We start from the raw sequence: 21,322 nt of genomic DNA, 5'->3' as shown, positions 1-21,322 counted from the left end.
TCGTGCCCCGCCTGCGCCCCGCCCGCGCCCCGCTCCCCGGCCAGCGCGGGGAAGCCCTCGTCCGGGGGCCCGGCGCCCGGCGCGTTCGCGTTCTCGGCCGCGGGCAGCACCGGCAGGCTCTGCGGGGCGGGCGCCGGCGGCGGCGGCGGCGGCGGCTGCTGCGGGGCGGGCGGCGGGTTCTTCACCAGCAGCAGGCTGTCACCTGCGGGGGAGGAGACACGGAGACGTGACGGGCTGGACAGCGCTCGCTCCGAGCTCGCACCACCACCACCCGCCCCCACCGTCCCCCGGAGAGGGGCCCGGGGCCTTAACCGACTCCCCCCGTGGCTTGGTGCGAGTCGCAGGCGATCTGGACCTCAGTTTCTTGGAAAAGTGAGGGCCCTGAGCAAGGCCGGCGGCCACGTTCCCTATAGCTCTGGGGCTCCCTGACCCTCGACCTGTCCCAAGCCACCTGGGGGAGAGCACCGGAAGTGCGTGGAGCAGGAAGCAAGTAGTTAGTAACGAGAGGAAACGCCTCCGGAAAGCAGGGGCGGGGCCTGGGGGCCTGGGGGTGGAGCTGTTTGGAAGTCACTCGGAAGGCAGAACTGGCAGGAAATAATGAGACTTAATTGCATTCTGATGTTCAATGCTAATTTATCTAAGGCGAATTTCTCACTGGGAGGAAAGAATGTACTAGAACGTATCCAAGGTGAAAGCCAGACAGGAGGCCCACGGAAACGAAACGCAAGGAGCGGGGACCAAAACCATGCGGCGTTTTTCAGTCCCGTTTCCTCTAAGCAAGTGGCCTTCAGACTCGAACAGCTGCCGGGTCCCAGGTCCACCCTGGCGTCTGGCCCCATCTGCGCCCTGACCACTGTGCCCACTGTAGTTAGGGGTCCTCTCACCCCTTCACCTCCACCACCCCACGTCCACCTCACGCCGTTCTCAGTCCTCTCTCCCTGGAGGAGCCCCTCCTCCACTGAGGGCAGCTGGTAGAAGAACAGTAAAGAAGCCTGTGCCCCCACCTCCTGGCATCCTCCGCCCAGGTCCCATCTGCTCCCTGGAGGCCATTTCCTGGCCACATCTGCCCCACTTCCACCCCTGCTCATTGGTGTCTGCCTGAGGCCCATCCTCCTTACGTGACACCCCTAAGCACACAGGGCCCAGCCTGCCCTTTCCGTCCCCATCAAAACTGAGCAGGCAGAGAACCTTCTCCACAGGACATGGGCCAACAGCAGAGGCTGAAGAAACTCTCCTGACCTTGACCCCAGGTGCCAGGCCTTCCATCCTGGGGGGCTGACTCTGGGCATCGTCTGTCCCTCCACACAATCTGCTACTCACTCCTTCATAGGCCATATTCTCAGGAGGACCCCAAGGAAACCACACGCATGGGAGCCTCCATATCAGGGGCTGTTCCCCGGGAACCCAGCCTGAACCGGTCCTGTTCCTACCCTGATGAGGCTTCAGACTCTGTGTGCATGTCAATCCGCTTCTCTCACCCTCTGATCTCCCTTCCTGACCCACTGTGACTCCCGTGGTCAGCACTGGGGTCACTCGCCATGACACGCCCCTTATGCCTCTGCTCCTGTCCCCTCTGCCCTGCTCGCCTGGGGACCCCCAACCGTACTCAAGCAGCTGAAGACAGCGGGAGAAAACTGCACAAATCTCAAACCATCCCACCCCCCTCAGCCAGGCACCCTGCTACACTCCTCAGCGTGCCCTACTTCTCCATCCTCTGTGAGGGTGTCGTCACACCTTCTCCTCCAGCCTCTAACGTGAGCACTTTTACCCGGGACGTCACTGGCCGGGAACTGATTCAGACGTAAGCACATGGCCTCGTTCTGGCTGATGACATGTGAGGAGGGGGCTTCTGGGAATTTCCTCAACTCCTTAGCGGGTAGGAAGAAGGATGACCCTTCTTTTCCCTCTGGTCTAGAGGCGATTGCTTGGAACAGCTGCCGCCATCTTGCTCCAGCCATACTAAGGAAGCGGAGCAGGGAGCTGGAAAGAACCTGGGTCCCAGATGACCTCGCCTCACCCTTGAATCAACTGAGGCAGAAACTGAACTGCCTCTTAGCTCTATAGGAGAAGAGATGTCTTTGTTCCTCAAGGTAGTCCGGCTCAGGGTTCTAAAACTAATGGAGCGCACCCTACTGGACACAGGGGTCCAGTGATCTCCCAACTTAAAAGAACTCTCTCCCTGGACCCCACGTGCTCCCAGGCTCCAGCCACCGTCTCTCCTCATGTCTGACCTCATCTCTGCTCCTTTTCAGACCAATATTCCTGATGAGTTCTCTACCCTTGCTTTTACCGTTTGCTCTGGAACTCCTGGGAGTCCGGCAAGTGTCCCAGCACACCACTGAAATAACTTTTGTCAAGGTCATCAACAGCCTCCAGCCTGCCAAATCAATCCGACTGCCTCTTCCGCACATTCATCCTAACCCGTCACTGGGTTTGAGCTAGTTGACCCGTCCCTCTCTCGAGAGTCTCTTCTCTTAGCCTGCGTGATGCCAGGCTCCTCTGGATTTCCTCCAGGCTCACACCTGCTCCTCTTTCATTCTTTGTCTACATTCTCCCTAGGTCACAGAGAGGCCCCGGCCTTAAAACAGCCTCTGTGTAATAATTTAACAGGCCTTTGTCCTTGGTTCCTAGGAGATAGCCTCTAAATCCTTGGAATTTCCAGGGTGAGAGGAGTGTCTTTGTTATTCACGGTGGGCTCCGATGTTTTATGCTCACAGAGTAATTCATGGTAAGTGCCCAAACAGTTTAAGCTAAAGGGAGGACCCTGATGGGGGCTGGGTATGCCAGAAGGACCATCCACAGACAGGATTAGAGGGCTGGGGCTTTGAGCCCAACCTCTGGAGAGCGGACAGGCTAGAGAACAGCTCATCTCAAGGCTGGTAGTTTAATCAGTAAGTATGTAAAGAAACTCCAGTAAGAACTCCAGACACAGAAGTGAGCTCTCTCATGGCCAGTACTCTGCATAGGGTCACCCATCACTGTGCTGGGGCAGTGACACTTCCTGATCACACACGGAGCAGACAACAGAGGCTTGTTTTAGGACCCCCTCCAGAATTAGTCCTATGGATCTCCCCTTTCGGCTAGTTCTGATTTGAATCCTTTTGCTCTAATAAAACTAATGATGAGTGTAGCAGCTTTCCTGAGTCCTGTGAGCTGTTCTAGTCAAATGCTAAAGCTAGGGGGTTAATAGGAACCCCTGCATTTATAGGGCTGGGCGGAAGTGAGTGGGCTGGGGACCCTCGAACTGGCAGTTGGTGTTTGAAGCAAGAACGGTCTTGTCAACTTCACCTACAAAGTTTGCTCTAATTCCGGGTAGTTGCTATAGAAATCACTGCAGGTTACAACGCCCAAAGTCATCTAGCCCCGCGCTCTCTCTTAAACGTTCATCTGCCTACCAGGATGCCATCTCAGATCAAACAGACCCAAAGCAGAGCACTGGGTTTACTCGGTAAACCGTCTCCTTCCCAGCACTCACCAAGTCATTAAAGGGCGCTGCTGCCTCCTGGTTCTTCAGGGCCCAACCCTGGGTGTCACTCCTGACCGCTCACCCACCACACACAACCGCTTAGCAACGCGTCTGGAGTCTGTCCTGAATCCGTCCACTTCTCTCCCAGCGCACTGCCCCCATCCCAACTCTGAGCAACGGTCATCTCCTCATCTGCTTTGTGCCAACCACATTATCCTCCTAAATGGCTTCTCTGCTTCTGGCTCATGGTCCCCTCCCAACTCCAGTCTGTTCCTGACCTTGTCTTTTTAAAATGTAAACTAGGGGGCACCTGGGTGGCTCAGTTGGTTTGGCATCTGACTCTTGATTTTGGATCAGGTCATGATCTCAGGGTCCTGGGATGGAGTCCCACATCCAGCTCCCTGCTCAGTGGGGAGACTGCTTCTCCCTCTCCCTCTGCCTCTCCCCACTGCTCGTGCTCTCTCGCTCTCCCTCTCAAATAAATGAATAAAATCTTAAAGAAAATATACATTCTTTAATAAAATTGAGGAATCCCTTTTACTAAAATGTAATGTCCAGTTAGGCCGAAGTCAAACAGGACATTAGGTCTTTATTGCAAATCCCCGGGCTGGGGAAGGAGTTTGATAGGGACGGGTACCCTATAGTTCCATGTTTTACTCGTGACTCCCACAACCCTCTCCCCTTCCAGCTCCTCTCCAGAATACACGATTCCATGTCTTTAAACCTCAAAGAAATCACAGGTGAGATAGTAATTTCATTAACAAGTAGAAGGTAGGGCGCCTGGGTGGCTCAGGGGGTTAGAGCCTCTGCCTTTGGCTCAAGTCATGATCCCAGGGTCCTGGGATCGAGCCCCGCATAGGGCTCTCTGCTCAGCAAGGAGTCTGCTTCCCCCTTCTCTCTCTGCCTGCCTCTCTGCCTACTTGTGATCTCTGTCTGTCAAATAAATAAATAAAATCTTAAAAAAAAAAAAAAAAAGTGGAAAGTAGGCCCACTTCGAGAGAAAGTCAAGAGGCTCTGGTGACTAGGCAGGTAGGAGAAGCATTTCCAGATGCTTCTGTTGCCCAAACTCTGGGCATTGCCCCTCCCCCACCAATGCTAAGGTTTGAAGGCCCTCCAGAGATAAAACATGAAGCAAATTGTTCTATAACTCAGCTAATCCAAACTGAGGCGGTAGAATGGTCTGGTCACTTGCAAAGTCTTGCACGCTCGGCATAGACTTCCCTAGATCCACCCCATGACCACACGGGTCTCCAAGAAAAGGCTCACCCAGGCCCATGCACCCCTAGCCAACTTGGACAAATCAGACGACAGCATTGAGGGACAAAGGTCTGGGCAGAATTCCTGGCAAGAGGTCGGATGAACTAGTACATACGCTTGCAAGGCCAGAAATAGTGGCCCGAGTACCAGCAAGAAAGAAGTGGAAATTGCTGTCACTTCTTCCTGTCCTCACAGACAGTGGCCGGGCTTCCCCGTCCCACCCCAGCCCAGCAGCAGGTTGGGAGAGGAACCGCTCTAAGTCGTATCTGAAACAAGGGCATAACACTGCTCCTCTCCGGCTCCCTGCCCACCCCTCCAGCCCCCGCCTGCCCTTCTCAGCTGGACTCAACTTCTCTCAGACACTGGGATCCACTCGCCTGACTTACAACGGCCTTCCCGGTCAGAAATAATCTATGTCCGGGAGCCTGGATGGCTCAGTTGGTTGAGCCACTGCTTTCAGCTCAGGTCATGATCCTAGAGTCCTGGGATCAAGTCCTGTATCAGGCTTCTCTTGCTCTGCAGGGAGCCTGCTTCTCCCCTCCCTCTGCCTCTCCCCCTGCTTGTGCACTCGCTTTCTCTCTCTCTCTCTCTCTGTGTCAAATAAATAAATAAAATCTTAAAAAAAAAAAAAAAGAATCTATGTCCTCAGCTCTTCCCTCGCTTTTAAGCTCCTGGGGGTGTCAGGGGCGAGCACGAGGAATGCACTGTTTGGCTACTCCAGCGCTCTGACCAGCAGACGCTAAGTCAGCTATCTTGAAAACAAGGCGATGGTCGCGGTTCTGGCAAGGAACGCCAGCCAGACACCAAGAGTGTTCAATAATCCACGAACATGTGCCCAAGTCACTGGCCAATAAGTGGAATTTCAAAAAAAAGACCCAGGAAGCCCAAGTCAGGTGAGACGTTTGGTTCCATACCTGTGTGGATTAAAAAAAACAACAATCCCCTCCCCAAAGCCGACTTCGGTCTCTTCGTCAGTTACTGTGGGGAACCCGCTCAGGGCTGGCTGGGGGCTCTGGTCAGTGTTTTCCGGTGCCTGAGCCACCTGCCCCCATCACTGCCTGCTCCCGTGCCAGCGGGTCAGTCCCCTCCCAGCCTACCCTTCTCTCCCTGCTCTTAGGGCCCCGCTATGTCCCTCCAAAAGCTGTGCTGAAATCCAAACCCCATGACTGCAGAAAGTGACCTTCTTTGGAAAGGGGCTCTCTGCAGAGGTAATTAGTGAAGATGAGGTCATACTGGAGTGGCGAGTGGGGGGAGGCCCTGATCCAGTCTGACTTACGTCTTTAAAGGAAGCCAGCCAGGTGAGGACACAGACACGCAGGCAGAACGCCACGGGGGGCAAAGGCAGAGACGAGTGACACATCTACAAGCCAAGGGAACACTAACTATTGCCACAACGGCAGAAGCCAGGGATAGGCAAGAGAGGGTTCCCCGATGGCTTTCGGAGGGGGCATGCCCCTGTCGACCCCTTGACTATGGACTTCTGGCCTCCAGAGCCCGAACAGACAACACATTTCTCTTGTTTTAAGCCACCCAGTTTGTAGTACGTTGTTAAGACAGGACAGAAACACAGCTGCCATCCTCCAAAAGGAAAGGGGATAGCGCTTCGATGGAGATGGGGGGAACGCTGCCACGACAGGACATCACCTCTGGGGGGGAGGGGGAGGCGGAGGCAAGCCACCATCCCTGTGGACGAAAGACCCAGGGGCTCCAAGCCGGGGGGTGCGTTACTCACTGGGACCAGAATCTAATCCGAGCTCTCCTTCCATCGAGTCGCGCGGGCCCCACGGGTACGGCTGCTCCTCCTGCTTGATCCACGACAGAATGTCATGCGCTGAGATCAGAGACTCTGCGGATGGAGAGAAGGCAGTCTGAGCCCTGTTCCCTTCCACCAAGCCTCCCCTCACAGGGGAGAGAACCGCCACGTGCAGAGGCCACGGCCGGCGCTCGCAGGACACGTGGCAGCTGTGGTTTGTTTCATACTGGCCGTCCTCACCCTCCCAGCTGCCCTTGGACATGGCGTCTCGCTTGTGCTCGCTCCTTCTGCAGCTGGCCTGGGAGGAGGAGGCCCGGCCCGAAGTCTGCACAGACGCAGATCGGAACCTGCATCTTCCAGCTCTGTCCACGGAGCCCCAGAGCAAACCGTGGGTCCAGTACAGGACCGAGGGCTAAGCAGTAGGACTTCAGAACCAGCAGTGGGAGAAGCAGTGAACCAAGGTCTCTGGAGAACGGAGGTATGGACTGCTGACTCTACCAGGAAGGGCTGGCTTTGCCACCTGGCCGGGAGCCCTTCAGCTTCTCCACTGTGAAGTTGTACAGTGGAAACAACAAGGAACACTAGGTTTTATGTCTGCTCTTCTCTCCCTGATAGGTGGGGGAGGATGAGACTCTGGGATCATAACCAAACAAGAGGACACTGGACTTCTCTAGCTGTGAAATACAGGCGTGCATGCGTACATGCACACACACACACACACACACACACACACAGGCCGCAGAAAACAGATCTTCTTTATTGTTCTATATGCCTGGACCCTACCCAGAAGTTTCTTGGAAGACATTTATTTAACTAGTGTTCACCCACAAAAACTTGCAGAAAATGTAAATTTCTTTCTTTCTGTCACAAAAATATACACAACTTTTAAAAGCTTTTCAGGTTATACTTACTGTTCTAAAACTGCCACTGCAGAAATAATTTTAGTTTTGGTTACGCTGACACAATAGATGATCCATTTAATGATTCGTTTCGAAAAGCCCTCTGCACTTTACCAATGGTTATATTCCAAAATCTGCTACCAGAGGAATACACAGCATTTTATTCTCTGAGCCTTTCATTGGCCTTAACCAGAAGTGATCAGATTGATTTCCCGGGACACAAAACTCAGTAAGAATCTCCTTGTCCTTGATATCATCCTGGTATCTTGCTCACCTGAATTGGGGTCTGTTGGGATATCTCTCTCCGCCAGATCCTGCTGATCCCACACGCATGGGTGCTCCTCCTGTTTAATCCGGGACAAGAGGTCCTGGGCAGAGGCCGGTGAGTCTGCGGGAAGAGAGCAAAGGACGTGTCGGGGGACACGACAAGCCTGCCAGTTTGTGTGCTGGGTAAATCTCTCATTTCCTGCAATTACTTCTTTTCCCTAAAATTCAGTCATAATTAAAGGATGCTAATTAATTAAAAGCTTAAGTCGGCCTGGCCCCAATTAATGGAGCTTTTGCTGCCAATAAGGGTATCCTACAGGGGAGCCCATTCCTGCGGACTCCAGGCCTTACACCGACACTCAGCTTGAAAGCAGAGCACCAGCACGGACACGGGCGTTCCTAAGGGGATTTTCCAGGAAAATGATGCCTTCCAGGAAGACATTTAGATCCAACGTTTTGTTGGGATTTTTCTTTCTTTTTCTATTTATGTACTTATTTTAGAGAGAGACAGAGAGTGATCACGTGAGCAGGGGAGAGGGACAGAGAGTCTCAAGCAGACTTCGTGCTGAACACAGAGACCCATGCGGGGCTTGATCTCACGACCCTGAGATCATGACCTGAGTTGAAACCAAGGGTCATACGTTTAACTGACTGCATTGCCCAGGCGCTCCCTTATTGGGATTTTTCTAAGATGTATCCTACGTCTTCTTTCTTCTGCGGTCTGTTAAACCTCATTTAACTTTATTGCCTTCTTATCTCTTCCAGATTTCTTTGAAAAGACTAATACTGGGCCGCTGTCCAGGGGCAGCCTGAGGGAAAGGGACTGGCTTTTCCCCAACTCGGACGCCACTATCACTTACGTGGGGGGGTGGTGAGGCTCTGACCAAGGGGGTGCTGAGGTTTGTGGGGTTCCAACCTGTGGATAAGTATGTTACGAGATCTTGTGATGGATAATTTTGTGACAGCCAGGGCACAGTACCCACATAGTTGCACAGACATTATTCCTTCCATTTTTTTTTTTTAAAGATTTTATTTATTTGTCAGACAGAGAGTGAGAGCACAAGCAGGGGGTACAGGGGGCAGAAGGAGAAGCAGACTTCCTGCTGAGCAGGGAGCCCGATTCGGGGCTTGATCCCAGGACCCTGGAATCATGCCTTCATGCTGAAGGCAGACGCGTAACCGACTGAGCTACCCAGGCACCCCCAGACATTATTCTAGATATTTCTGTAAATGGAGTTTTAGTTTTGTTTTGTGTGTGTGGGGTTTTTTTTTTTTTTTTAGAGAAGATTAATATTTCAATCAGTAACCCCTGTCTTCCATAATGGTTGGGGGAGCTCTTCCCAATAGGTGAAGGCTTCCACAGAAAACGATGGCTCAGTCCAAGGATGAAGGAGTCCGGGCAGAAGACTGTCCTGGGTCTCCAGACCACAGACTGTGGACATGGCAGCCTCTACAGTCCCTGAAGCCAGTTCCTTAAAATCAGTCTATCTGTCTCTCTCTCTCCACACGCAGACACACCCACACACACCCTGTGGAGTTTCTCTGGAGCATTCTAACACACATAAGCTCTCAGAGGCTTCTCACAGAGTCCAGCTGGAACGTCATGTAAGAAGAACCCTCCAGCCTACCCCATGGGCGCAGAGGCAATAACCCATAAATACTTGATGAAGACAACGAAAGCCCTTCCCAGTCAGGAGCAGGTGCTGCGGACGGACGGATATATTCCCCGACCACAGTGTCTATCACTCATTGTTACACTTAGTACTTCTGCCCTGATGCTCCTCTTCAAGGAGAGAAACAGTTAAAAACCGATACAAAAAAAGAGAGAGGAAACAGGACGAGCTAAGCCCAGATGGGCTGTTGGTGCCCCACGGGAAATCCCGTCTCTCGGCCCATCCCAGACCCCACTCCTCCACTTCTGGCTCTGGCCTCTGGTTGGCCACACGCAGCGGACGATGGCGGGGGCCTGCAGACCTGCTGGCCCTTTCCACTCCCTCCCTGGCTCGGGCAGCCGCTGGGCCCACTCACCAGTAATGGACTCTGTGGGGATGGCTCTTTCCTCCAGGCCCCGCTGCCCCCGGACACACAGTGCTTCCTCCCGCTTCACCTGCGAGGACGAATCCTGGGCAGGCACCAGCGGCTCTGCTCCTGGGGCGAGAGAAGCATGTCATTTAGTGTATTTTTTTGAACTGTCCTCACCCAGATGTTCTTGGTGTCAGGAATGCAGGCGACGGCACTCGTCAGCATGGGGGGCCTCAGGTTCCCGCGGACAACTGCGGGGAACCCCAAGAAGCAGAAGGTCTCGGGAGCAGAGAAATAATCAGTATTCAGGACGAAGGGGTAGGCCAAGCCACAGGATGAGATGTAGTAAGGCCGGGAGAGAGTTCCAGAGAACGGCCCTACCTGGGTTTTGGGTTCATCAGGACAAGGCCAGAAGTTTGACCTCTGGGTACAGAGGCTCCTTTTCGTTTTTCACCCCAATCAGAGAGAGGCGGCCACACACACACACACACACACACACACACACACACACACACACAATCACTAGCAAGCCTTCCGCCCGGCCACCTCCGCGTGGATGACACACAGCGCCCTCACACACACGAGACAATGACACATCCTCTCTGTAGACCCCAAGGTGTGACAAACGGGGTGTGTCCTTCTGATGTTCCATGATGCAAGGTACGACCCCTGAGAGCAGGTAGCTCAGGTCGGGGGCAAGATCAGAGGAAAAACCGGAAGACCTGAGTCCTGGTTTCCACTGTGCCCCCAGCCCAGCAGGGGAGGCAGCCGACCTCTCTGGCTCAAGGCCTGCTCGTTCCACCTACAACACGGGCACAGCAGTCACCATCTCAGCTCATGCACGGGGATGGATGACAAGGTGACCCTGCTGAGCGCCAGGGCCCTGCTGAGCTCAGCACCTGCAGTGCTGGAAAATGGGGCGCAGGGCGTTCAGATGAACTGTTTGCAACAGGCCAGTGCACAGAGACAGAGTCGATCAGTGGTGGCCGGGGGCTGGGGGCTGGGGGCTGGGGGCCGGGGGAACGTGGGAGTGACTGCTCATGGGTTCAGGTTTCCCATAATGAAGAGGTTCTGTGCTGGCTACACAACTTTGTGAACCCCTGGATTATACACTTTTAAGGGGTGACTTTATTTATGGCACATGGATTATATCCCAAGGAGGAGAACAACTGGAAAGGAGGGGGCTTCCTCCGAGCGACCTTCTAAGGGACCTTCCTAAAGAAGGGCAGAGTCTGTATGATAAGGCAGAGAACACGGCGCAGGCTCAGCTGTGCCCGGGGCAGCCCCACTCCGGAGAGCAGAGGCCCTGACGAAAGGCCTCTGGGGCACAGCCAGGACCAGAGCCCTGGCACCTTCCATCTCGGTGAGAGCTGACCAGGGGCGGCGCTGTCTGGAATAAGGTCTCCTCCTCCCTGGACCTGGGGCTCTTGTCAGCTGCCATCACCTGCGTCTGGGTCCATTAGGATTTCTCTCTCTTCTGGGTCACGCTGCTCCCACACGCAAGGCTCTTCCCTGGGCTCCACCTGCGATGGGGCATCCGGCTTGGGCACTGCACCCTCCGTGTCTGGAATGAGCGGGAGGGGAAGGAAGGACATGGTGAAGTTGACCCGTGGACCCCGATCAAGGGCGGCGGCAGAAGTCTCCCCACTCCAGAGCCCCTCCCCCGCCAAGAGCCCCTCTAGGTGGTACCCTCACCTACGTCAGCTAATCTCTTGGGAGGAACCCTGAAAACAAGGCACCAGATTCCAAGTTCTGGTGCAGAAACAGCTGGACCCCGGCAGCCAGCCACAGACCGGCTGTGGCTCGTGCAAGGCTATGGGGAGGCAGCTCATGGTCACGTGCCTATGACGCGGTCTGGCCATATTCCAGAATGAAAGCAGCTCAATGCTAAAGTGACAGGCCCTGTTACTGGGTTTCTAACTGTCCTCTGGTTATACTCGTTCTATCTCTATGGCCTCATGAGCAGACAGTCACTCACATCTCCAGCAGGGATGAACGTGAACGCTTTGCCCACCTCTGACAACCATTCCACTGCGCTCTGCCCAGACTGCTTGCCCCGGAGGAGGGAAGGAGCTCTTACCCAGGGACATCAGGGTTTTATAGTTCTCCTTAACGAGGTTGTTGTAAAGCTCCTTCTGCCACTCGTCCAAGTTCTTCCACTCATCCTCAGAGAAGTAAACGGCGATGTCGACAAACGTCACAGGAACCTTGGCCAAAAGGAGTCTTAGTCTGACACCTGCTGCCCCCCCTCCATCAGCCACGGGGCCCCTTCCACCCCAGAGCCCGCTTCTGCTCACCCTGGCTCCCCATCCCCCAAATCCCAGCCCGGTCCCCTGGAGTGGAGTCAGCCCAACCTATTCTGGATCTTCTCATGCTCCCAAAACAAAGATGGTCAACACTGCCTTTTCTTTGCTTTTTTTTTTTTTTTTTTAAGGAATTTCACCATATCCTCTGTAATTTCACTTTCAGGGGAACTGGGTCCCTGAAGGTAAAGCCAAAGTCAATGCTGCTTTTGGCACTCAGGGTGAGAGCAGTGTGGAAGGTTCTGGGCAAGGGGACCAGTGAGCCGAGAGCAGTAAAACCCTGTTAGGAAACCTGTCTTTCCAGTCAGGTTACTACCTCAGCAAGGTACGCAGTTACATTTTTGTCATTAAAAACATGTAAATCTAAGGGCAGGCGCTGAAGCTCCAGGACCACGTTCTGTTTCGTTCATGGCGACATCCCAAGCCTCTAGAAGCAGAGTCTGGAGCCAGCAAATATTTGTTGACTATGTCGAGCGGCTGTTGCCAACACGAGGAAGAGCCCCCCGGCAGCCTGAGTCATCCGTCCCAGATGCCGGGCCCCTGTTCATCCAGGCAGTCTCGTCTGTTCCATGAGACTGTTACTCTGGTTTGACAAGGATCCTCGTCTGGACTCATCTCAGACGCTCACCAGTGTGGCCTCGCCTTGGTCCCCATCGTTCAAAAGGGTTTCACTTCACGACTTTAACGTCTGAACTTCCCTTCTGGGACACGTAGCCCTGCCCCCTCCCACCCCCCCCCCCCCACCCCCACAGGACCAGTCTTCCACTCACACTGGGAAATCCAACCCCCCCCCCTTCTCTCCGGCCCTAATTTGAGTCCACTGGTCTTCACACCTGCACACAGGGCCAAAGTTAGCCCAAGTGGCACCTCTGTCCCCATCAGGAAAGGACAGCCTTCTGGGCTCCAGGCCCTCTGGTGTCCAGCTCGGTGAGTGGGTGGCACCTTCCCATGAATTAGAAATGTCTGTTCTCACATCAGGTGCCCATAACCCCACGGGTATCCTGTGCGGGTGTGGTGGGCACACGTGTGTCACCTACTACTGATAGCTCACCCACCACCCAGCTTTAGAGACACAACACAACTTTTCATTTCCTGGATCTTCCACCAGACTGGGGCATATCCCCAAGCCGCGAAAATGGATACAGACCACCTTCTTCATTTTCATTTCCTGCCCCTAGAAAAAGTCATGGAATTCTGCAAGCGACACCCATCATACATTCACGCCACTCGTCCCAAGGCTGCTTCGGAAGCCTCTGGGGATCTTGCGGACGTCTCCTCTGCTCCCTGGGAGGCTTCTTTCCAACTCTTCTTTTCAACTCTTCAACTTTTCAACTCTTCTCGCCAGCCACCCCGCCCCTCCCTCACCTTCCCCATCCAGGAGCCTGATCCCAGGTGGCTGCTGCAAGCTCCCTTCTCACCAAGCCAACCCCCTGCTAATGTGCCCTTCATTTCTCCTCCAGCACCTGCCTGTGGAACTGAAACACTCAAACTTTTCTCTTTGACATCTCAGGCTCTCCCTCCCCAATGGCTTTCCCTTGCAAGTCACCCAAACTAAGACGAACCACCTGCCACTCAACCCCACTGTCTCAAGCAAACTCTACTCTGCCTCTTCACTTGAAACACCCCAAGAGACACGTTTTGTACTTCCTTCTTCACAATCCATGCATCCTTTCCCACCTTAAAATCTGTCCGTGAACCAACCCCCATGCTCTGAAACCACACCCTGGAAGGCCACCAGTAGCCATTGTTAACCTTTACCCTTTCAGATCGCCTTTCTGGAATCCACTCTTGCCTGGTTTCCCCGACTATGCTTCCTCCTGCCCACCCAGCTTACTGCCTTCTCCTCCTCCCCCAACCCCCTGTCTCTGCCCTTCCCCGTCCCTCTGCTTTCTCCTCGGCAAGCTCGTTCTTCGCACAACTCCCGTGGTTACCTCTTTGACAACAATACTCTTCTGTTTTCCTTGCTCCCTTTCGGGTTCAGATTTCAAGGGCCCTCTGAGCGGCTCCATTTAATCATCTCTGAAGTACCTCAACTAAATGTCTCCAACACCAAGTTCATCATCTTTTCCAACATGCCAACCCCTCTGCGTCACCCCACCATTTCTATGAAGTGTCACAATTCTGGAATCAGAGTCGCACAGTTGGAAAGAGACATCAGGACATAAAACCTCCCTGGGCCAGGATACAGCAGAAGTCTGTCTGGCCAGAGACAGCAGGGAGCCTACCCATGAGTTATCTGTCAGCCAATTAACAGACATACTAGAATCCAAAAGGCGCGCGGGATCTGAGAGACAACAGCCTTCCCTGAATCCCACAAAGAGAACACACTTAGCGTGGCTGACAGTACACAGTGAATTATAACTATTATTAGTAACATTAACTAACTCTTCTGTGTTGCATGAAGCTGGTGGGTTTTAAAATACATCCACAAATTCTTCAGCAGTCCCTTCAAAAAGGAGAGCCCAGTGTTCCTCCCCTCGAGTGTGGGCAGGATTTAGTGACTTGCTTCTAACAAACAGTGATGTGTACAATTTCTGAGACTAGGTCATAAAAGACAGGACAGCTCCATCCGGGTCTCTCTCTTGGCTCACCCACTCTGGGCAGAGCCAGCTGCCATGTTGTAAGGACACTCAAGCAGCCATGTTGGAATGTCCACACAGTGAGGACCTGAGGCTTTGCCAATGGCCAAGCGAGTGGGCCGTCCTTGAGGCAGAGCCTCAAGCCTCAGCCAAGCCTTCAGATGACCACAAACTCAGTCAACAGCTTCATTACAACTTCATGACACTCTGAGCCAGAATCATTGAGCCAAGCTGCTCCTGAATTCCTAACCCACAGAAAATGCAAAATGGCAAATAATTATATTTTTAGGCTCCAAGTTTTGGGGTAATTTGTTACTCAGCAATAGAAAACTAAGACAACAGTCTACATGGTTTTGCCCATCAACAAAATCAGTGACTCCTCACAACCCGGGTCATAAATGTGTTCTCATCTTCGTCTTACAGATGAGAACACTGAAACTCAGAGTGCCCAGCCGGGTATTTACTGATGAAATTATGTACTTAACACTTCACTTCTTCAAAAAAATATGGAGACCTAGAAGACCCAGTCTCTCACGTGGAAGCCTGAGCTCTCCCGCTGGACAGAGTCACACGGCAAACACTTTCGGGATACCGACCGAAGCCAGTGCAGTTACAGGCAAGGAGACACAGTGGTGAACCAAGCAGAAATTACATTCCGGTCAGGGAAGACCAACCAAGAAGACAAAAAAAGAAGTAAATAAGGTGCTCGATGGCACAGCGCTTTGGAGAAAATGGGAGCAGGGACAGGGAAAGTGGGTGCTAGGATTGGGGGGACATGGTTCTTTGGTGTTGGGGGGCCCACGGAAGGGCAGACCCCTGACGGAAGCGACGGGCAGGGAGCTTTCCCATGGAGGGAAGTCCTGAGGTCAGACTGTGTGGGTGGAAAGGAGTGGACAAGAGGGGCAGAGGGGAGATGAGGTCAGAAAGGTGGGGCCGGACAGGGGGCCCCTGATGGAATGGGGGCTTTTAAGCTGCATGAGGTGGGAAGCCAGTTGGGGGTTTAAGCAGCGGTAACTGATTTATATTTTTAAAGGATCACTCTCGCTGCTCTGCTGGGAGCAGATTGTATAGGGGAAGGGACAAGGATGGAGACAAGGAGACCAGGCAGGAGGCCATGGCAACTCTCAGAGGCGAGGTGACGGTGGCTTTCCCCAGACAATGGTGGGAGCCATGAAGGTGGAAAGGAGTGGTCAGCCTGGTGATGGTATTTTGAAGAAAAGTCAGACGGCATTTACGAATACATCAGAAGGAGGGTTGAGAAAGAGAAGCAAACATGACCCCAGAGTTTTTGGCTCAAGCCACTGGAAGGGCAGAGCTATTTTCATGGAGACGAAGATGGGGCAGAAGAGGTTTCAGGCAGGAGACGGGAGTTTAGCTTAGTTGTGTTAAACCTAAGACATTTCCTGAGTCCTGCTGCAGTAGCAGGTAAGCACGTGCATCTGGCTTTCAAGAAGGAAGTCTGGGCAAGAGACGGGGAGAGAGTGGGCGGGGGAGACCGCCTTTGGCAGCCGACAGCACCCACGCTGCACTTAAAACCTGAAACTGAGCGAAATCATGAGGGAGGGAATAGAGATAATGAGCCAAAGGCCAACAACACCCAGCCCTGGACCACCCCAAACCTAAGAGGTCAGGAAGAGGTGGGGAAGCCCGTGAAGGAGACTGAGCAGGAGCCACCAGGAGATAGGAACAGAATCAAGAGAGGTCACCTGGAAGCCCCGGGAAAAGCTGTCTCAAGGAGGGGGCAGTAACCTGTGTGCAACGTCACCTCGAGGGCAGAGAAGATGATGGCAGAATGGACTGTGGGCATCAGGAGGATGGAGAGGTGGGAGCAGAAACCTGATGGGCAGAGGCTCCAGAATGATCCAATCACCACCTTACGGGGATACTGAGAATAGAGAAACATGCGCAATGAGACTGTGGAGGACGCAGCGTCAGAATCCGGATAATCGGAAACTCAAGGGGACGCGTGGCCTAGTATCATCTGCAGACGGATTTCAAGGAAAGATGACAGATGGAGGAGGAACCGAAAGATTTAACGAGACTTAAAAGACACAGCCCCTTCTTACGTTCTCATTCAAACAAACCGATAGAAAACAAATTAAACTGCATTTGGAAGAAAAGAACATTTGAACACTGACTGGATAGTTGAGTAGGTGGAGGCTTTTGTGGTGGCGGAAGTAACACTAGAGTCTTATTTCAGAAAAAGAGTCTCTACCTTTCAGAGCTACACACTGAAATATTACCAAAAAAACAAAAAACAAAAACAAAAACAAACCCAAAACCCAAAAACCTGATTCCTGAGATTGGCTTCAAAATAAAATAGGAGGGGAGGGGGGTCGGGAGAGAGGTGGGGTTATGGACATCGGGGAGGGTATGTGCTATGGTGAGTGCTGTGAAGTGTGTAAACCTGGTGATTCACAGACCTGTACCCCTGGGGCTAATAATACATTATATGATTATCAAAAAAATTTAAAAGTTGAAAAGAGAAAAATAGATAAATAAATAAATAAATAAAACAGGAGGGGATGTGGGTGGGGCCTTAGAGGAAACAAGACTGACGAGAGCTGACAGCTGTGGAGGCTGGATGATGGGCCCGTGATGGTTCCTCACACTATTCTGTGTACTTGTGTGCATGTTTGTTTTCTATAATAAAAAGGCTAAAAAGGGGAGGGAGAGAAGGGACCGGAGATAGTAAATACAATACGTTTAAGGAATTCTGCTTAAAGAGGAGTAGAGAAATGAGGCACTAACTGGAGGGAGAGGCAAGGCCTAGGGAGGTTTTCATCACAGAGACGGGTGACGTCTAGGACATCTAGAATGGCCAGCAGCGGGGAGAGTGGATGACACAGAGGAGAATGGGGAGAAGGTGAGTGGGTGGGGTGAATCAGTGAGGGGTGGAAGAGTGGGCCAGCAAGGCCGCAGGAACAGGGAAGCCAAAAGGCTCCAGGTGGCATCAGGTAGATGAGCATAGTGGCTGCTTCTTGGAGTGACTCTACATTCTCAGTACACCAGAAGGGTCATCGATGGACAGTGCAGTGTTGATGATCCAAGAGGTGGGGGGTGGGGGCGGGTGCAGTAGAGGGAATGGAAGGGGAAAGGGAACATGAATTCTGAGCTGCGAGAAAGCCCACAGAGGGGATGGTCACAACCTCCTAGCAACTCCTGTGAGCATAGTTTGTCTTAGCTGCATTCAAATGTGCACGTGCAAAGATAATCAACGACCAATTGTCCTCTGTGTGTGCCAAGTGGAAAACCCAAACATGAAGAGTGGCAGGAGTCTCCAGACAACCAGATACCTTGGGTTATTGGGAAAGGTGACAGGAAAGCCTGAGAGAAGCAGGCATAGTCTGTGGGGAACGGGTGGAGGGCAGCCTCACGGAGGCAGAACATTCGTGACTAAGTTAAGGAGAGGCGGGCTATAAGAGACACTGAAATCAGGGGTGCCTGGGTGGCTCAGTCGGTTGAGTGTCCAACTCTTGATTTTGGCTCAGGCCATGATCTTGGGGTCACGAGATCAAGCCTCACGTCCAGCTCCCTGCCCGCCCCTGCCCCCCCCCCAACACAAGAGGGAGCCACAAAGTGTTGTGAGAAGGACCAGCCGAATGAAACCAAGAGTTTTGCGCCGGTCCCCACTTCCATCTCCGCCCCTGGGGACCACCACATACCTTGGGCACCTCCCCCTTGCTGCCCGGGGGCAGCCTCAGGACCCAGAAATTTCGGTTCCTCAGCAGGTTCTCCATGTTCTCCAGCCGCCTCTGCAGCAGCCCGTACTCCTGCAGCAGGGTCCCCAGCACGGCCCACTTGCTCTCCATGTGGTTCCCGAACTCCACGGCCGTCTTCTCGCAGTCCGCCAGCTTCTTCTCGGCCGTCCCCGTCCGCCCCTCCAGATTTAGCAGCTGGCTGGCCTGGGCATCCACCTTCCTCTCCACAGCCTGAATGGCAGCCACCACAGTCCAGAGTGAGATCTCTGCCGTGGGCAGCTGGGGCTCTCGCATCATGCGGTCAGGGAAGACAGGTGCCCTATCCGGGAAGGGCGGGAACTGAAAAGGCATCGGTCGCCGAGCATCCATGTCCCACTCCTGAGCCTGTGTGCAGAGGGAGAAAGTGACAGCTTGGGCGGAGACCCTATGTGAGGCGGGGAGGGGAGCCTGAGAACAGAGAACAACGAATCAGATGCCACAGCTTCTCGCCCTTCTGCCATCCCCGCCCCCCAGGCTGGGGTGTTCATTCCTGTCCCCAGCAATAGCTCGACTAGTCCCCCAGTGAACCTTCCCATTTCCGGCCTGCAGGAGTTACGACGGTCACTGGTTTACCCACCTGACCCTTTGCAAGTCAAGGCTGTGGACCGCCACCCAGGATGTCACCTACCCCTTTCACAGCACAGCTTCTCTCTTCAGGGGCTAGGCCTGATGATGAACTCTCTCTAGAGTCGTCTAGTGCCTTCTGATTCAAAGTAAGAATTCCCCCGTTGAAGTCATCTGACCCTAATCTCCCTTGCCATCTCTAAGCAGGTTAGGGCAAGAATGATTATCTCTGCTTTAAAGATGATGGGATTGAGGCAGAGAGACAGCGATGGCCATTCCACCGCCCCTGGTTTCACTGCCAGCGGGTGGGGGGGGAAGCACGAGGTGTTATGGGTAACAAAAGCATGGTTCAGGTAAGCTGCTGCCCCCGTCCTGGCAGCTGCGACCAAGGGAGACCCCAGAGAGCCCACAAGAGTGAGCGGACGAGCAGCGTTTTTTCCATACCCAACTCCTGATTCACATTTTCTAAAATGAAAATAGGTTTGCTAAAAAACGTCACTCACTGAGGAGGAGAGGAGGGGACGTGCCTGTGAGGACTTACCAGGCCCCTTCCTACCCCTCGAAGCTGAGGCCCCATGAGTCCACGTAGGGAGCTGAGCTATGACCAAGAGAGGGTGGTCCCAGGTCACTGGTGACCTGGGAACTGGTCCCATACCGCACCAGGACCCAGGGCTTCCGGCCAACAGCAGGGCTGATAACCAACTCCCCTTGCCATGTGGGATGGGAGGGGGTGTCATTTTCTTTCCTCCCTGTTGCTGCTGATGAGGCCCTCCGGCTGGGCAAAGCGGAGGCCTGCTGCTGAGAGGTGATGTGGGCTGGCCAGGGACAGGCATGCCAACTGCCCTCTCCAACTCAGAGCAGCTGTGAGAGCCACAGAGGAACACCCCACAGCTCCCAGGGAGTCCACCCGAGACATGGGATAGAGGGGAGCAGGGCCCCGGGTGCCAGACCCTGCTAAGTGAAGAGGCGAAGTTTCCATCAAAGCCATCCATCTGGGCTCACGCAGGCCTCGCTCTTGCCGGCCCAGAGAAGGAGAAAAGGGCTGATGGTGGAAGTTCAGGGCGTCACCAGGCCCAGATGACTTTTGGAAGGTTCGGAGCCCTGAGACCAAAAAAACGATCCCACACAGCACAGCAACTCCTGGCTAACTGGTGACAGCCGGGTGGAGAAGCAGGCCCGGGCACGGGGGGGCTTCTGCTGGGTGAGCCCGGGGCGGCTCCCACACTGGCCCCGGGAACACTACTCAGCTCTCACGCTCTGCACAGTGCCCCGCTCCCAGACTCCAGCGCGCACTGAGATCCTTACGGGGCTTCCAGACCTGACGGGGGTCCACTCTCCACCCCGAGACGCCGATCGCACAGGCTGGGGACAAAGTTGGGCGTCGGGAGTCTGAAAAGCTGCTCAGGTGACTCCAGGGTGCAGCCAAGTTTGCCAACGGCTGCAAACGAGGCAAAGTCACCTCTCAACGGCCCCCTTCCTCCGCCACACCCGGTGCAACGGGAAAGTGAATTACTCGTTGCACTTGGCGAGAGACGGCAGTACAGCTCTCGTGCACACCTTTCTGTCCAGGTGGCTGGGGTGTGGCCCCGCGGGGGCACTCTGGGGCGCACACGGCCGGTGGCTGGGGGACAAGCGCGGCGGGCCGAGCGCTCCAACGCCCAGCGCGAAGGGGAGCCCGGGCCGCGGTGGGGTGGGGTGGGGGCCGCGGTCACGGCTCCGCTGGGTCTCCGCCGCCTCCCCGCGGGGCCTCCTCGGGGCGCCGGCACCGGGCCCGGCCAGCACGCGGCCTCGGGGCCTGCTGCTCGGCTACGCGCGCGCGCGGGCCAGGCCTGCTCGGGGCCGCTGCGCCCCGCCTGCCGCACGAGTCCGCCCGCGCCCCGGCCCGCGCCGGGCCTCGGATTCCGCCCCCAGCGCTTCGCCCCCACACCGCTCCCCACGACCCCACCCCCAGCCGCGGCGCCCGCAGCCCCGCGCCCGCACCCCCCAGCCCCGCAGCCCCGCGCCCCGCCCCCACGGCCAGGCGGCGCGGCCATGGCGCTGGGCGGGGGCTGCACCCACCTGCATGGGCGGCATTCCCTCGGCCATTTCCCCGCGCAGCGCCGGCTCCTGGTGGCACACCTCGTCCGGGGGCAGAGCCTGGGCCCAGCTCCAGCTCCCGCTGTCCAGCCCCAGGCCCTGGATGCCCAGCTGCTGAGGCTGCGGCCGTGTTGACACAAACTGCATCCTGGGAGTGCTGTTCCCCGCTCGGGCCGGCCAGGGAGAAGAACGTTTTCCAGGCGCCTTCCCCCTCGCCGGGGCCGGACAGCTCCATCTACAGCCCGTAGGAGCAAACAGTCCCCTTCGGCGGCGCTCCCCGCCCCTGCGCAGCCAGCTCGCCAGCCAATGGTCTCCGAGCTCCTGCCCGCCTGCGGGGACGGCGAGGGGCCACTGGGGGGGGGGGGGGGCGGGGCCGCTCCCACCGTCACCCCCAAA

General features: G+C 54.9%; 1 protein-coding gene across 2 annotated transcripts in view; it reads right to left on the bottom strand.

Annotated features, from left to right (window-relative positions):
• LOC111154344 (zinc finger protein 282) overlaps positions 1-21,102 on the bottom strand; it is a 21,934-nt gene extending 832 nt beyond the window's left edge. Inside the window, exons 1-8 of one of the 2 annotated variants that reach the window (XM_022513897.1) lie at positions 20,909-21,102; positions 18,212-18,631; positions 11,745-11,871; positions 11,109-11,228; positions 9,671-9,790; positions 7,650-7,763; positions 6,456-6,569; positions 1-202 (exon numbers count right to left, since the gene is read on the bottom strand). In XM_022513897.1, the coding sequence (XP_022369605.1) occupies positions 1-202; positions 6,456-6,569; positions 7,650-7,763; positions 9,671-9,790; positions 11,109-11,228; positions 11,745-11,871; positions 18,212-18,631; positions 20,909-21,073 (1,382 nt within the window). In that variant the 5' untranslated portion in view covers positions 21,074-21,102. The remainder of the gene's footprint in view (positions 203-6,455; positions 6,570-7,649; positions 7,764-9,670; positions 9,791-11,108; positions 11,229-11,744; positions 11,872-18,211; positions 18,632-20,908) is intronic. The other variant, XM_022513896.1, reaches the window with a different exon arrangement.
• Between the last annotated feature and the right edge of the window lie 220 nt (positions 21,103-21,322).

This window comes from Enhydra lutris, unplaced genomic scaffold (genome assembly GCF_002288905.1).
Source record: "Enhydra lutris kenyoni isolate GAN:26980312 unplaced genomic scaffold, ASM228890v2 scaffoldscaffold37, whole genome shotgun sequence".
Classification (NCBI taxonomy): Eukaryota; Metazoa; Chordata; class Mammalia; order Carnivora; family Mustelidae; genus Enhydra; species Enhydra lutris.
Note: the sequence above shows the minus strand (reverse complement) of the source record. Positions and strands in the feature narration are given on the sequence as shown.